The sequence below is a fragment of the Aethina tumida genome, chromosome 6 (genome assembly GCF_024364675.1).
Source record: "Aethina tumida isolate Nest 87 chromosome 6, icAetTumi1.1, whole genome shotgun sequence".
Taxonomy (NCBI): Eukaryota; Metazoa; Arthropoda; class Insecta; order Coleoptera; family Nitidulidae; genus Aethina; species Aethina tumida.
Window position 1 is genome coordinate 17,434,005 of NC_065440.1, and position 17,039 is coordinate 17,451,043.

Consider the following 17,039-nt stretch of genomic DNA (forward strand, 5'->3'; position numbering starts at 1 on the left):
GATTGAATCTAACAATAATAAATTGTTTCAATGTGCAGTACTTTGAAAGCTTCTGGAGTTCAGTTGAAGCTGTGAGTGTGAGGCTTAGCATGAAAACCACCAAATTTATTCTAAAAATGTTTATTTACTTCCTATAATATATAGTAGTAACTTATCAAGTATTTATACACAATAGTTCAATACCATTTTGTAAAAAAATCATACATTACATTTTATAATATTAATTTGATTAACATAGAAGTTTCTTCGTCATGACAGTAGGCGTATTTCTAACCCCTGGCAACAGTCTTTTTCTGTAACATCAACAAATTAATACACCAAATCCGTTATAAAATCTTTGGGAATACTTACGTTAGATCTCTCTTTGCTGTAGATTTCCCAGCAAACGTTTTGGGCGCCCCACGGCGATGTAAGTTTGCACTCGCAGTCCAGACCAGATTCGACGTTGGTCAGCTGGTCGACGATATTGTGGGCGGCCACGTTGATGTAGGTCTTGGCCTCGCCCTTGGCGGCCAGGAAGGTGTTGGTGACGAACACGTTACCTCCGTTCTTGACGGTGAAGTCCACGCAGAAGTCGTCGTAGGACAGATCCTTGTGCAATTCGGCCGATCCCTCAGGCTTCTTTTTGCCCTGCGATAGGGTGAACACGTTGGCCTTGTTGAAGCCGATCACGTCCTTGGTCTTCTTCGCGTCCTTCACGATCAGGTTCTCGAACGGGGTGATCAGGTTGAGGCGGATCTGGCTGTTTCTGTACAGCAGGGTCCTCAGTTTTTGAAGCTGCAACGGAACCAAGGGTGAGCATAAATAGTTAATGGTACACAACAAGCAAACTTACGAGGATGAGTTTGCCCGTTTGGCACGGTTCGCTGGTGACGGCGATGATGGATCTGACGGCGTTGGCTCTGAAGGGATAGTCGATGGCTTCCTGGTAAGTTCTAGCTTGGAGGTCGACGCCCAGGGCCAACTTCACGCTGCGAATGATGTCTTCGGCCACTCCAACAGCCTTGTTGATCTTCTCGTCGTGGTAGTTGATTTCGTCATGTTTGGGATTTTCGGAGAATTTGACGTTTGGTGGTTTGCTCTTGAATTGGAGCTTTCCGTTGACGGTCACGTGGGACGGCCATTGGTTGTCACCGCCGTAAGTGATCAAGTGGAAGTCGACGTCGCTGTTAAAAAGAATTTGTTATTGAATGAACTTTTTGTTATATAAAGACACTTACTTAATGGCTTTTCCGTGGAGTTCCTTGGAAATTTCAGAGATGAGTGGCTGAACCAATTGTTTGTAGATATTTTCGTTGGACTTGACAGTGTCAACGAGGATGATGACGTCGGCAGCCTTTCCTGGAAGCTTGACGCTGAATTTCTCGCCCACATCGTGAACTTCACCGTTGGTACATTTGGCTGCAACCAATATATTATGAGCAACTCATCAAATTACCATTTAATAACCCATTACCTAGTTCCTCCGGGATGCTAACAGGGATATTTCTGTCTTGGCAAGCAGTGACGTACAGTTTGGCAATAGTTACTTCAGTGTCCTTAACTCCAGCAGCTACTCCATGGTTGCAGGCGGTTTTGAAGTTGTCGGGCTTGACGAATCTGTAGCCCAATCTCAGGGAAGAATCCCACGAGAAAAGTTTGGCGCAGGATGGAGCGTCTGGGCCGTGGGAGTGTTCTTGCACGTTGACGGCGGGGCAGTTTCCAATCTTGTAGGAGTTTCCAAACTCAGATCCAGATTCCACAATTTTGCCGTTGGGAAGGGTATAATCATCGTAAGGATCGTTGTTTCCGTTACCCAAAAGACCTCTAATTTGTGCATGATAGAATCCAGATAGTTTCACAACAGCCACAGTAAGATCTGGGCTGAGGAAGACTTCCACTCCGGAATCAGTTCTCAGTGTGATCACGTAGTAGTTTCTGTAGGCAGCTATGCCTGGTTGGCGGACTGGGAGGTCAGATGGGGAGTTGTTGAGGACGACTTGTCCACCCTTCTTGATGGTGATTTGGTCTTTGCCATTGGAAAGAGTAATGGATGACAAGAGGCCGTTGGAGTAAGTTCCAGCCAAAGTGAAGTAACCGTTAAGGGCATCTCTGGCCAATAGATATTTGCAGTTGCCTGGGAAGGTGATGTGTCTGCCATCAAAGGTGAAGACATGTTGACCTTGTCCCAAAAGTCCTACCACTGCAACAAATACATATTTAACAAGATTTACCAAGAGGTTTTATTGATGGTACTTACATGGGAATGGTGCGAAGAGGTTCCTTGGTGTGGTCACCAAAGACAAGAAGAAGTCAACGTAGCCTTGGGTTTCCTCTTTGAGAATGTGAGAGAATGGTGAGAACTTGAATGCAGCCAAACGTGGAAGTTTCGACAGGAGGTCGAAGTTCAAGGCGTACTAAACAAAGACATAAATCATCCAATTGATTTAAATGTAATTTGAAATACTTACATCAGGGCTGTTGATGTTGATGTTACGTGTATCACTGGAAATAATATGGGCAATCTTCTTAATGACTGCGAGGAAGGAGTTAAAGATCTTATCCAGTTCGGCGAGGTCATCAACAGGTTGGTTCTTCAGTTTCTAAAGAAGTGAATCCAATATAAAAATCAATACCAACATATGTTTGTTTTACAAACCTTTTCAAGATATTGGTCAATGGCAGTCAGGAAGACTTTTACTTCTTGCAAATTGGCTGGCAAAATTTCATAGATGGAGTTGAGAACTTCCTTGAAAACATTTACAATGACTTGGGCTTGTGGGAGTCCATTCTTGACGATCTAAAACAAAACAAGAAATTAGTTTACTCCTCCGTTAGTTAAATTTAAGTTGCCTTACTTCTTGGTATTGGCTCTTCAATTCTTCGAAGATGGGCAGGGCCTTAACCTTGTCATAGAAGTCTTTCCATTGTTGCCAAAGGGCAGCCTTGGCGTTGTCGTAAGCCTTGACTCCAAATCTACCAACATCGTGGGCAATACCACTCAAAGCAGCACCAATTTGTTTGATTTCTGGTCTGTATTCCTCCAGGATTTCATTGATCTTGTACAAAACAGTAATGAACACGTCTACGGCAGCGTTGACGAGATTGCCGACTGAGTTCAAAAGTTGCTTGCTGATCTCTTGGAGTTTGGGGATCAATTCCTTTTGGATGGTCTGTAGAACTCCGGAGAAGCTGGCCTGGGTAGCCTTGGCGATTTCTTCAATGACTTCGTTGATTTTGACGAAGATTTCGGATGTTACTTTGGCCAGAGCACCAAAGATGCCTTGCCTGCAACAAAGAAGCTGTTAATGATCTGCAAGTCCTAAAAATTAAGCAACTTACAAAGCGTTGCTGATGTCTTTAATGGTCTTGTCAGCTACAACTTCCTCCTTCAGTTTGTTCAGTTCGCTGGAGTAATATTCTTTAAGTGGAGCCACATTGGGTAAAGCACTCTTCAGATTGCCTGTAATTTCTTGCAGTGCCTTCTTGGATTGACCTTCCCATTCCTTGTCTATTTCTGCAAAACCATAACATTAACAAAACTATTGGGCAACATCAACTAGACTTACTTTGCATTCCTGAGACGAATTGGGTGACGTCAGCTCTGACATTTTGCAAAGTTTCTTGAATCTTCTTGGAGTCAACACTGTAGTCGGGTTTCAGGAAGTTGCTTTCGTCCAATTTCAAGCTGGCATGGCACAAATTGATTTTACCACCTGGAGTGATGACGTCAGCTCTGATGTCGGCGATTTGACCAGGAATTAATCCGGAACTGAACACTAACTTCTTGTTGGGTGCATCTAAAGAAGCAAATTGTTAAATTCATGTATTTAATTTACCGTATTACACTTACGTTTACGACCAATGTCAAACTTCAAAGTGTTCCAGTTCTTGATTTCCAAATGGGAAACCACAGGGCTGTTATCGTAGGAGACCAGTTCGGTGTCGATAATTTGCTGATCCTTGTTGATGTTCAGTTTGCTCGTCGCCCTTAAGATGTCAACGTTGATCAATCTCAGCACCAAAATGGCTTGAGTTTTGGATATCTTCCATGAGAATTCGTTGGCGATCTTCAAATTGCCCAACTGACAGTCCAATTTTCTGAGGTACTCGGCTGAGTAGGCTGGTTTGTCGACTGCACTGGATTCGACGAAGTTAATATTGATTCCTAGTCCAGAACTGACGAGGCTGAGGGTGTTTTTAACGGAGCCTCTGGTGCTCAAGTCTGATTGTGAAACAGCTTCGGCAATCAGTACCAATTTCTGGGCGGGTTGTGCGAAAATGTCCAACTCCCCTACAACTTTCACGTTGCGGTTACCTTGTTGGCCTTGGCTGGTTGTCTTCAGGGAGGCAGATAGAGGCTGAAAACAGAAAAAGTTTGTCAATAAAGTTTATCAATAAAATTAATTTACTTTTCAACATACTCTGTTCAACAATGGGTGGGAGAACTTGATTTCTCCTTCCAGGATTCTGGATGGTGCGCTGACTTGAGCCCACGAGTTCAAGGCAATTTTCTTGTTGGGTTGATTCTTTTTGTCCAAGTAGAAGACAATGTCTAATGACACCTTTCCACCATCTTTGCTGAGTGTGCTTGGGTACTCTGAGACGGCTTCCAAAAAGACGATCCTCTTAGGCGTGGTCAAACTCCATCCGGCCTTCTTGGGGTGTACGTACAAGCTGTACTGGTACTTGTTCTTGTCTTTGCTTTGGAAGTGGACATCCACGGTGTGATCAATGATCCAGCCGTTCCTGTTGGTCACAGACTTAAGACCGAATTCATGAGGGAATCCCAGTTTGCGCAGGTCAACAGTGATTTCCAATTCTTCGTTGTATTGTTGGATTCCGTTGGAGGATGACTTGGCGTCTACTTCAATGTGGGCGCACTCCTTTTTGTCTTCACAATAGGTGTTCAAGATTCTGAATTGTTTGTTGGTCAGTTTGAATTCAGCGTCGATGGCCTTGTTTCCTAAGCTAGCATCGAATGATACATCAACACCTTGCTCTTGGTTCTTTTCTTGGGTCAGTTTTTGTTCGATGAACTTGAAGTTGCCACTCTTGGTTTGTTCTTTAACTTTGAAGCTTCCCGAACCCTCGACAATGGTCTTGCCACCTTCTTGCTTCACTTGGTAGTTGGCGTCTCCACTCAACAAGTTCTTGCCGCCGGATTTGACATCAACAGCCACTTGTCTTCCGTTGGTGTTTGGCTTGGTTTTAATTTCATAGTCGATTTTGTTCAGTTTCAAGGCGGGTGAGTTGAGGGATCCCTTGAGGAGGAAGTCATCAGCCTTCTCAGCAACGAACTTGGAGTTGGACTCGAAGACGAAGTTCTTGTGTTCGCAGACGAATTTAAAAGCTTGCTCGAATTGTCTCTCAGAAATGACATTGTGGTTGATGTACAGTTCGGTGAGTTTGTTGTCTGGGCAACGGAGCTTGATGTTCACCTCGTTGGTTTGGCCTTCAGACTGAAATCATATTGAAGTGTCACAAAAATTCGTAATACAATTAGTAAATACGTACCACAACGTAGTCCAAAACCCATTTTTGACCGTCAGACACCAATTCGGCGTTGCTGATGAAGCGTCTGTCAGCACGTTTACCATTTACGACCAACTTGTTGCTCTTGTGACCTTCAACGGGAGTGTCCAATTGTACAACCAAGTTGTATTCATGGCCAGCCTTCTTGTTCAACGCAATGTCCATCTTCAAATTCTTGTTTTGTTCGTACTGAATGGCACCGTTAACGTTTACTTGTTTGGTGTCCTGGCCTTCTTGTTTGGAGTATCCGGCAGCCACAATGATTGGGTGTTTCTTGCCGTACTTGAGGGAACTGCTGAGTTGTCCTTCTTTGTCGGTGGCTCTAAGGTTGCCTTCGTAGGCCATGTCGATTATGGGTTCGGGTGAGTTTGCAGTCTCGGCGAAGATCTTGAAGGCGCCTTGGTATTCGTGGGAATCGGTTTCGGTGTGTGGGCACTTGAGTGAAACGGACGCCGTGGACTTGAGGGCTTTGAGGATGAGGTTTGGTGCTTTGACGTCGATGTCCCAGCTGAATTTCTTTGGCTTGTCTTCCACCAGTTGGTATTGTCCTTGGAGAGAGTATTGTTCGTTGGGTCCGTACGTGGTTCTGGCTTGGAAGTCGCCAATGCCTTTGTTGCAGTTACCGGAAACTATGGTTTCCAATGTGTTCTTCAAGATGGAACCGTAGGCTTTGAGTCTCATTTCCACTTTGTCGTTGTCGCCGACTTTCTGTCTCTTCATGCCAACGTCTGCGTTCAAGTTCTTTCCGTTGGAGTCGTCAGCGGATAATTTGTATTCCAAGTCGTACAGGTTTTCGTTCAGGTTTGTGTTCTTAACGACGGCGTGGGCGGTGAGTTTGTGACCAGCTGTGTTTTTGTTCTTCCTTTGTTCGGCGCTCAATTGGACGTTGCCGTTAAGAAGACCGTTAGCCAGCTTCATGTCTCTGTTGTACTTAACAAGGGTGTATTGACCATTTGGATAGATAACTTCAACTTCTCCGTTAAGCTTTCCGTTGTTCCATTGTCCAGTTTTGGTTCCTTTAAGATTGACTACAAATTTGTGTCCACTCAACTCAACAGCGTTTCTAAAAATTCAAGAATCATAAGTAATGGTTAAGTTGATAATAATAGTACCTTACTTGGAGTCAAGACTGGTTTGTGTCACGGCGTTTTGAGTGGAGAGAACAATCTTCTTATTTTTATCTTGATTGAAAACTGGGTAGAGGGTCAAAACAACATTGTAGGTCTTTGGAGCTTGGACAGTAAAGGTGGTTTCAGCTTTCACTTGCTTCTTGACAGTCAGGACATCAATTAAGATATCTCCATTTCCTTGGCCTTTGTTAGCCTTCAGTTGGCCATTGATGGTTAAAAGATTTTTAAGGTTGACCTACACAAAAACAAAGTAAGTAAAATGATGCAAGCAGAAGCCGTCAAACTTTACCTTAATGTTACCGTTGGCGTTTCCATTTTTGTTAGCCTTCAAGAAGAAGTCCACGACAACGTTGCTGCCTTCAAGGATCTTCTCTGAGGCATCAAGTGAATTAGGATCACTCTTCAACACACTAGTAATTCTGTAAAGATCAACAAGGGGTCATTAAAAGTACTCAAACACTTAGAAGTAACCTACTTGAATGGAGCTGGATGTGTGGGCAATACCAGAGTTAAATCTGCAGCAAAATCGATGTTCTGAGGCTTGAAAATGTGCTTCACTTTTCCCTTGAGCTCGAACTTCTTGCCGTTAACAATCAAGGAGTTGGCAATGTTGCAGTCATGTCCGGAAATTTTCCTGCTAGACTTCAGTTCCAGCTTGTTGTCCAGTCCCCACACGTCGACCTCCAATTTGTAGTCGCCCTTCTCCTTCTCGTCGATTTCGGCTTCAATCTCAGATCCTACGTCGATTTCCAAATAACGGAAGCGGGTTTCAGCTTCCAAGTTCTTCGGTTTGTATTCGAAGTCGAGTTTCACGTCCAGGTTTAAGGCTGGGTATGTCACTTGGTTTTTGGTGGCGATTTCGAATTCCTGGGGAGACTTGACGTTGTTTAGGAAGCTGTTGCTGATGGTCAGGATGTTTTGCTTGGAACTCAAATCGGCGCCGTGGTTGATGGTGATGTGACTTTCCAACTTGGAGCCTCGTTTAAATTCACCTTGGACTTTGACGTTGGCGTTGGGGTTGAAGGAGTTCTTCAATTCGGCGTTGATTTTGATCAGATCATCGGCAGCTTGGACACGACCTGTAAGGAAGACAATGATTATCTCTTGCTCTTGCCTTAGTTAAAAGTCTTACCATTTAGGGCAGCAAATTGGGTTCCATCACTGATGTCAATGTTTGCAAACAGGGACTTATCTTCTTTGCCCATATCTCCCTTCAGTTGGATGAACTTGTTCTGTTGTGGCAAAATCAGTTTCAAGTTGTCGAAGGTGTATTTGGTCATTAGACCGTTTTCTTCAGCAATAATTTGCCCTTCGATGCTCTTTATTTGTTGAAGACCGCCACCAGGTGCTTTGTATTCCAAGATGGGCTTGTACACGGCTTTAGATGGAGTACCAGAAACGGAAACACCCACTTTGGCATAAATTTCGTTGTTGGCGTACTTAACGCGACCCAAGAGGGACCTTTCGTTGCTGTTAATAGTAACTTTAGCTTCAGCCAATGCGGAGAACTTGGGGCTAACGAATTCAGCCTTAATGATCTTTTCTGGATGTAGCTGTGCCAATAGATGGACTTTAGCCTTCTTCTGACCATTCTTTCCAACAGTTGAAAGTTCAATTTCTCCACCCTTTCTTTGGGAAATCACTTGGCGGAAGAAATATTCCTTGAGGTCTTCACTGAGGATTTCCACTTTGACGCTACCGTCTCCAGCCAATGGGAAAGGCAAAATTGGTACCTTTAAAAGAAATAAACAGTCAAATGGTGGTTCTTTAATGACATTAGTGGTTGTTACTCACTTGTTTGCCAGAGAGATTTGGTCCACTGTATTCACCGCAGAATTCCAAGCCGATGTAGTCCTTCAAGTGGTCAACGCAGATGGAGAAGTCTTTGTTTTGAGCGAATTTCAATGGTTTGTTGACCTCACGTAAACCTTGTTCTCTGGTGTGGGCCACAATTTCGTGGTTGGCACTGATCAGGGTTTGTTTTTCAACGGGCATGTTGTATTTGACTTCAATTTCATCGCCGTTGCTGGTCAATGAAACCTTGATGTCTCCTCCCAAAGCTGTGTGGAGATTTGAGGCGACCTTCAAACCGTTTTCGACCACGAGGGCGTCCAAGGTAAGGCGACCACTAATTTCAACGTTGGCACTTGGGAGAAGGGACAGTTCAACGATGGTGTCTTTGTTGCGGTTGATCAGGGCACGTACGTCAATGCTACCCTTGGTTTTCAGTTGGACGTTGGCAGCACCTTCAAGTGCCAACCTAAGGGGGAAACCTAAAGATGTGGGGTAATCGAATTCGGCGTCCAAGAAGATCAAGTTGGAGCGGAGGGTGTCCTCAAACTTCTTCAAGTTATCCAGACCCTTGGTGAACTCAGTTACAATCCTGTCTACGATGTCTTCGGGAGTGTATTTCTTCACGTCATCGTTGATGTTGATGAAGAGCAATTCGGAGCCGAAAGCCTTAACGGACAGGTCCAAATCAAAGTCCTTGTCCAAAGAGTTTTCTTTAATGGTGACTTCTTTGGAAATCTTTTGGATTTCAGCTGCGGAAACATCTCGGCGTGCTCTCAACGACTTGTCGAGCTTCTGCTTGATATTAGCGTAGAAGTTCTTCAACGGGGCTTCGCCCTCCTTCCACAGTCCTTGCAAGTCTTTGTTCCTCAAAAGTCCTTTGGGTCCGAAGTAGCGTCCGATAAGTCTGTCCAAGTTCTCTTGTCTGGTCTCGATTTCCAAGAAGTTGACGTTGTGACCGAAAATTTCGGCCGTCAGATTGAGACTGGTGGATCTGGGCAGCCAGGAGTCCTGCGAGTAGATGACGTTGGTTTCGGATGCTGAAGCGATTCCCAAGGTGTCGAAGGAGTAGCTGAACTCGCCGTTGTACGACCACTTCCTGAAGTCGACGGGGAACTTCTGGGGCAGGCTGATGAAGTTCAGGTATTGCTTTTGGAGCTGTTTGTCCGGATTAGCGGACGCTCTGAGGTTCCTGATGTGAGAGACGATGAATCCACCAACTAGAAATGAAATTAAAAGTGTTACTGCTGTTCCTTGAGGTAGTGAGTAAGTGCTTACCTTGATAGCTTGGTTCAACATCTAGGAGGGCTTTGATTTCGCTGCCAATTTTGGCGTTTGGACATTGCACAGCGGCCAAATAAGCTTTAATTCTGATTTCGCTGTCTTGTTGGACGTCTTTCAACACATTCAAGGCTACGTTCCTGAGCTTGTCCTGGCAGGGGTCGCTCAAGAAGGTTTCCAAAGCGGCCACTCTTAACCTATTGGAAGCGTTCTTATCCTTGGCGATTTGAATGATCTTGGTCACGATTTCGTCGCTGATGTGGTGGAAGTTGCCCAAGGCTTTGAGGATGTAGATCATGTCGGACTCTTCGTTCCTGTTGGCGGCCTTGTTGTCGCCCAGTTTTTTGATGAGGGTGTTGGTGAGGGTCTTGATGGCTGGCACGTCCTTGCACTCATGTTGTCTGCAGTATTTGCCGGCGAGGTTTCCAATGCCCAAGTAGGCTTCGCGGGGGATTTGTTGGTTGAGTAATTGGGCAACGGCGGTCTACAATAAAACATAAATAATTACTACAACTTCAGTAACAACTTTTGTATGTTAAACATACCAATGACTCTTCTGAGGCATGTTTGGCCAAAGACAACCCAATGAATACTTTTCTGCGTTCACTTTCGGTCAGGTCCTTGCTCTGCAGCAGTTTGACGGCCACCTCGATGGCGTCACCGTTTCCGGCTGTGACCAAAGCGTCGATGAAGATCTTTTTGGCTCCTTCTTTGTCGCTGAAGCCAGCTCCCGACTTGACGAGGCCGTAGGCGGTGAAGATGTCCTCGCTGTTGGATACTCTGAGGATTTTGATCAAGTTGATGAACTCCTTGGCTGTGGTTTCAGAGAGGGTGTTGTCGATGGTCTTGCCTACTTCTTTGACTGCTTCGGTTATATCCCTGACGTTTTTGGGGCCTGCAATGCGATTGTTATAGTAATTTAATTTGTAACCGACTTTGAGGAGTTTTACCTTTGGCTATGGTGACCGGATGGGGGTTGTCGAAGATGATGGTCCTGGGTTTGCTGCATGCGGGGGCTGCGGCGGCCTTGCCGGTGCCGGTGAGTTCCAGTTTGCTCAAGACTTGGGCTTTGGCGCCGTTCTTGCCGACGGAGAAGGGGATGTATAGGTATTGTTCGTTGACGGTGGCGCTGATCAAGACGCCGTCCTTCAACTTTTGGGTGGAGACGTAGTCCGCGCTCAGGATGGGGCTCGATTTGATTTCGCTGTCCTTGTTGAAGGTGGTGGCCAGGAAGTCCTGTTTGATGTTCTCTCTGTACGCGCACTTGTTCAGGTTCTTGGTCTTTTGGACCAGCACTTCGGCGCCCTGTTGGCTGGATGACACTTCGACGGGGCAAAGGCCGAAGACGTCGGTCTCGTGGCCGCTCTGGAGGCTGACCAGGAAGGCGGAGGCGATGGCACGTTTGATGTTGAGGGAGTTTTGGGTGTCGGCCGCATCGGTGCAGATGCTGTCCTCCACCAAGCCGTCCTTGTTGTTGATGATGATGGGCTTCTCGATGTCGGGTATTTGGCCGAAGTTCTGGAAACGGTTTAGGTTTTACTTGTATTGAGATTATGGAATATTAGAGACTTTGGACTTACCTTGCCGTTACCCAAAATTTGGACATTTTGGAGTTGGATGGCTTGTTGGCAGTCGGCCAGTTGGGTCAGGAGGACGATGGCTTTGACTTCGGTGGAGATCAGTTGGCCTTCAGCACTCGATACACTGATGTCGATTTTGCCATGGTAGTTATACTTGTATTGGGTGCCTACTGCGAATTTGATTACTCCTTGGTTTCTTCCACATCCTTTTCTGCATTGTTCTGCGAAAGAATAAAAAGTGGAAGATAAATGAATGGGCTTTTATTGCTGGTGCAAGGAAAATTTATCTTAAATGTTAAACGACAAGATGTTATTTAAGTTGTACGCTGCAGATCGAGCTACGTCCTGTGATGTGTTTACGGTGAGCATTTGACTCAATTACATTAAATTGAATAATGGCGTGGATTATCAAACTGTAAGATTAATATCACGGCTCTTGTAGAATATTCTGGGAAACCATACTTGTTGTTCAAAACGAATTAAATAATGTTTATTTAGTAAACAATTTTTAGTTTATACTCAATTATGATTTAGACAGATAAAAAGTTAAGTTGTTGATTAAAATTCCTGAGCATAAATAATTAAAGTTCATACAGGGTTCATATAATGTGATAAATTCATATTTACAGCAAAATACATTATCTAATTTATTTATTGAATAAGATCTGCGAATGTATCTTAGGGTCAGAGTTTAGGCTGATATCTTTAACGATTCGCAAATATTTTCCACAGAAGCAAGAGTTCATTGATTTATTGTACAATAATTATCAAGAAGTTATCTTTGCATTCGTTATTTTTAGAAATTCGTTGTAAAAATTGTTCTGCATTCAAAAGCAATTTGTAAAATTTATCTGTTGTTTTATAATTGGCAAGCTCACCAAATGGTACAGGCTCAAACTTGCTGAAACAGGAAGTGACGAGAAAATTTTTCGAAGGAAACCTCTAATTTTATAATTGATCTATTTTAAGACAACATTTATCTGTGTTATTGACATTGACCATCAAAAATGTCATTTCACAGTTGATTAGCTTAAAGTGTACACAATTAAATCATTAAAAAATGTATAAAAATCTTAAATAGACAGTTTTTAATTAGTTAATTAAATATATTATTTAATATTTTAATAAATAAATAAAAAAATATTTAACTTTAGTAAATTTTTAAATTAAATTTATTTTTAAGAGGGGGGCAAAAGTGAAAGCTATTTTTTAATTTTATTAAGCATTTGAATTTTTAATAGAAAACTAAAAAAATTAAGAACAATTTGAAATTTAATATATTATTTTATTTTTCTATTTAAAAGGGGGACATTTTTAATTTTATTAAACACTTGAATTTTAAAGAGAAAACTAAATTATGTTAAATTAAAATAAGTTTAAAAATAATTGGGAATTTAATATATTTTTTTTTATTTAAAAGGGGGGCAGAAGCCTAAACTAATTCTTTGAATTGAAGAAAAATTTTAAATATTTAATTCTCATATAAATAATTTTTAATATAATTTATTTAATTTAAAAATTAATATATAAATTTAAAATAATAGAAATATTTAAATAAATAAAATGTTAAAGTAGAATATTTTCTAGTAAGTTGAAACAAAGAAGTTAGACAAAGAAATCAGTTCAACAAAATCTTATTACATAACTGAAAGTGTAAATATCCTTTTTGAAAACTTTTTTACACCAAATAGTCACTTTTGAACCTAACTCAAATATTTCTTTCTCAATGAATCCACACAAAATAGTTCCTACACTGGAAATATCACTTGACACGTAACACCACTGACCCTAATTCACCAAAAACAAAAAAATCTGTGTCCAAAACAAAAAAAAAAATACACCCGTTTCAACCCCCTGTCGATGAAATATTGGTACTTACCGTTGGCTAGGGCCGGCGATTGGGCAATGACTAGAACCAGGGCCAGGACAAGGCCGAAACGACCAATGGCACGATGCTGTTCACCCATCGTGCTTCAGTCACTACTGAATGACCGGTAACCCCTGCACCGGGTTTTATAGCGTCGTTTGCGATGACCCACGGCCGATGGTCACTGATAAGGGCCTGGTGGAGTTCGATCGTTTGGGGATTTGCTGAGTTTGCAGGAGACTTTTCAACAACTAAGGGAGTTGATTTGCGAAAAATTCCTGCTGAAGGTTGCAGGATGAGGCTAATATTCAAAAATCAAGCTTAATTAATTAATTAATTGACTAACGTCGAATGTTAAAATTACAAGAAATGCTTAAGAAGTTCAACACGTTTTCTCAATTAAATAAAAAACTCTTGATGAAGGGGTTTTTTAAAAACAAGAAATTATAACAAATGTCACACATGTTTAGTTATGGTATTTTCTTAATTAATTAAACAATTCAATAAATTAATATTATAAAAATTAAAAATATTTAAAATATAACATAATTAAATATATATTTTTTTTTAAATATTTCTTCATAATAAAAATTAAAAATATTAATTTGGATAATTGAAAATTTGTCAAAAAATGCCCCCTTAATCAATTAATATAATTATTTAATAAAAATTTCAAAAAATCCTTTATGAGAAGAAAATTTAATTATTATATATATTTAAATAAATATATATTTTTTAATATATTGTACTAATATTATAAAAAATAGAAATATAATTTAAATTATGGTAATATTTTTTTTTCAAAATTTAGTCGTTTTATTTATTTATAATATAATAAAAAATTTAATAATATAAAACCAAAAATACGGTTAATGTAGGGGGCATCAATTTATTTAATTTTTTATATATATTATACAGAAAATTCCGAAATAGAAGAAAATTTTATTAAAACTCAAAAATATTAATTATAATATTATTTATAATAAAAAAATAAAAATATGATTTTGAATAATTAAAATAAACAAATATTAACCATTTTATTTATTTATAATATAAATAAAATTAAAAAAAAAACATAAAACTTAAATATTATTATTATTTTTAAAAATATTTTGTATTAAAATCGTATTTTCCATTTTTGGTCTAAAATTTTAATTATTTCATAAATTTAATTAATAAAAAGTTGTCTTAAATCTATTTTTTCTTGTTTATTAATTATTAAATTGATAAAATCGCTTTAAAAATTTATAAATATTAATTGTTTTTCCGGCTTGCATATTATTTTGAGATGATATTTACTTCCTATATCATTAAATTATAAACATGTTTTGAAATACATAATTACTAGATATGCTTATATTTTGGATATTAAACATTTTAAGAACTTAAAAATAGTTAATTTTAATAAAAATGTTAAAAGAAAAATCTTAATACTCTTAATTTATTATAATTTTAATGAAAAATTAAAAAATTGATTATTTAAAAATATTATGAATATTTATAACAATAAAATAACAACAAAAATTATTAAAATAAATAATTTTGACAATTTAATTTAATTGTTACTATTAAATTCATATCAAAAATACTAATAAATAATATATATTATTTTGTTTCTAATGATTCATCATGACTCCTTACAAATTCTAGAGTCTCTTTTGTTTATAAAAGATTATTTATCAGGGCAAATTCAAAATCAAAATATATTTATATTATATATTTGAGTAAACTTGTTTTGAACAATTTATTTATGGGCCTTATTTGTAACAACAAATAATAAAACTCAAATTAATTGGTTATTTTTGACCCCCTCCAACGTCTGACCTGTTTGAAATTTTAATGAAACCTAAATTATTAATTTTAATCAGAATGACGATGAAAATAAATAAATAATTATTGTAAAATCCTTTTGTTCAAACAACAAATTGATACGAGAGATTCTTGCAGGGGGCAAAGTAAAATTTTTGATGACTTAACTCTCAAGATAAACCACCAATCAAGCGTTGCTTTCAGAAAAACACAGTTGATATAATTGTTTATCTGCGTTTCATTGTTCTTAACATAAAATTGTGCAAATTATTAACATTGCTAATTTGTAAAAGTCGTCCATACGGCTCATACGTGCCAATAGATTCGTATCTTCAATTAAATAATGAAAAATTACAGGAAAAAATGTATCATCGAAGATTGCAAAGTCAAAGGTCGCTTAGATAAATGTTTTGTTATTAATAAATATTTGCTAAAATTTCTCTATTGATTACTTAATTATAGTAAATTTTTCATTTTTGCTTGTATCAAGGCTAATGAACCAAATTACTGTTAAAGTTTTATTAGTTTAATATAACCAAAAAATTATTTTTGTGATTTTAAGGTCGGAATTTTTTTCTATTATTATTTAGGTTAATGGAAATGTTTAATTAACTAAAATTAAATAATACATGTACTATCTTGACAAATAAACTCTATTTATTTGTGTAAAATATTCTCTTGATGAGCTAATTATCGATAATTTCAATTTATATTACTATTGAGGATAATGAACCATATTTGTTTTATAAATATATAATGTATTTATTCACTTTTTTTGCTTTTGCTTTGATACACTATATTATTTATTAATTAATAGACACATTTGTTAGAAAAACAGAAACTGACAGAACATAAAACCTAAAATTATGGAAAATGTCCAATAATGGAGCAGATGTGCTTTTCACAATATAATACTAAAGGAATAATCCCAAATTGGCCGTCCGTGGGAAATTCTGCTTGTCAAAACGTGTTTTAAACTTATTTATAATTATAATAATATTTACAATAATTTAATTTTACTTTTTACCTGGAATATGAGTCATAATATTTACTAAAATAAATATAAGAATAATAAAAATTTGTTTTCTAACAAAATTTATTCACTAACACATTTTTACCATCTGGAACATTTACATATTGGGGAATTCCATGAACACCATAAAAGGTGTCTGTTAAATAAAACAAAATTTGTTTGCCATCTTAGACGAATTTAAAGAGTAATTTCAATAGAATTTATTATTTAAAATGGAGAAACCTTAATTCTAAGAGATTCAATTGTCTGTAAATATAACATTATTGAAAAATATTTCTTAAAAATTTATATATTATTTCCTCTACTCAGAATTATTTCTTGATTATCGATTTAATAAAATATTTTTTATATTAATAGCGTTAACTTAATTTAATTACCCCCTTAAGATGACCTTGAGCTTAAGAAATTCAATTTTTAATTCTTAAATACATTTTTTTTTTTAAATGTGTCAAAAAAGTTATCTACTATTCCATCTGATCAGAATTATTTCTTGATTATTAATAAATTATAATATTTTTATATTAATAGGTAATATCTTATTTTAAATAACCCCTTAAAATGTCCTTGATGTTTAAAAATTCAATTGTTAAGTCTAAAATACATTTTTTTTTGAAAAATAAGCCATAAAAACTAAGTACTATTTCAACTCAACAAAATTATTTCCTGATTTTTAATATATTATAATATTTTTAACATTAATGGGTATTAACCTATTTTAATTATCCCCTTAATATGACCTTGAGCATAAAAATTTCAATTTTTAAATCTTAAATACAATTTTTTTGAAAAATGTGGTAAAAACTATCTATTATTCCAACTGATCAGTATTATTTCTTAATTATTAATATATTATTATATTTTTTATATTATTATTAGCCTATTTGAACTACCCCTTAAAAATGGCATAAATTAATTAATTCTTAAAACTAGTTTTAATGATATTTTATATATTTTTTACCCCCTGAAAATGACCTTGATTTTAAGTAACCCCCCTCGTACAGTTTTCGATTGTCCAACTGCACACGACGGACTAT

General features: G+C 38.0%; 1 protein-coding gene across 1 annotated transcript; it reads right to left on the reverse strand.

The window, feature by feature from the left end:
• Positions 1–104: 104 nt before the first annotated feature.
• LOC109602619 (apolipophorins-like) lies at positions 105–13,263 on the reverse strand. Its single transcript, XM_049969132.1, has 24 exons — positions 13,176–13,263; positions 11,297–11,517; positions 10,667–11,234; positions 10,262–10,611; positions 9,714–10,200; positions 8,439–9,655; positions 7,777–8,377; positions 7,120–7,723; positions 6,934–7,063; positions 6,632–6,879; positions 5,497–6,577; positions 4,404–5,441; positions 3,833–4,340; positions 3,549–3,779; positions 3,322–3,496; positions 2,838–3,267; positions 2,639–2,779; positions 2,451–2,582; positions 2,240–2,396; positions 1,457–2,182; positions 1,221–1,401; positions 836–1,166; positions 352–777; positions 105–293 (listed from the first exon to the last, which is right to left on the reverse strand). The coding sequence occupies exons 1-24, from the start codon at positions 13,261–13,263 to the stop codon at positions 270–272; spliced, it is 10,095 nt and encodes a 3,364-aa protein (XP_049825089.1). The 3' UTR covers positions 105–269.
• Positions 13,264–17,039: the final 3,776 nt, after the last annotated feature.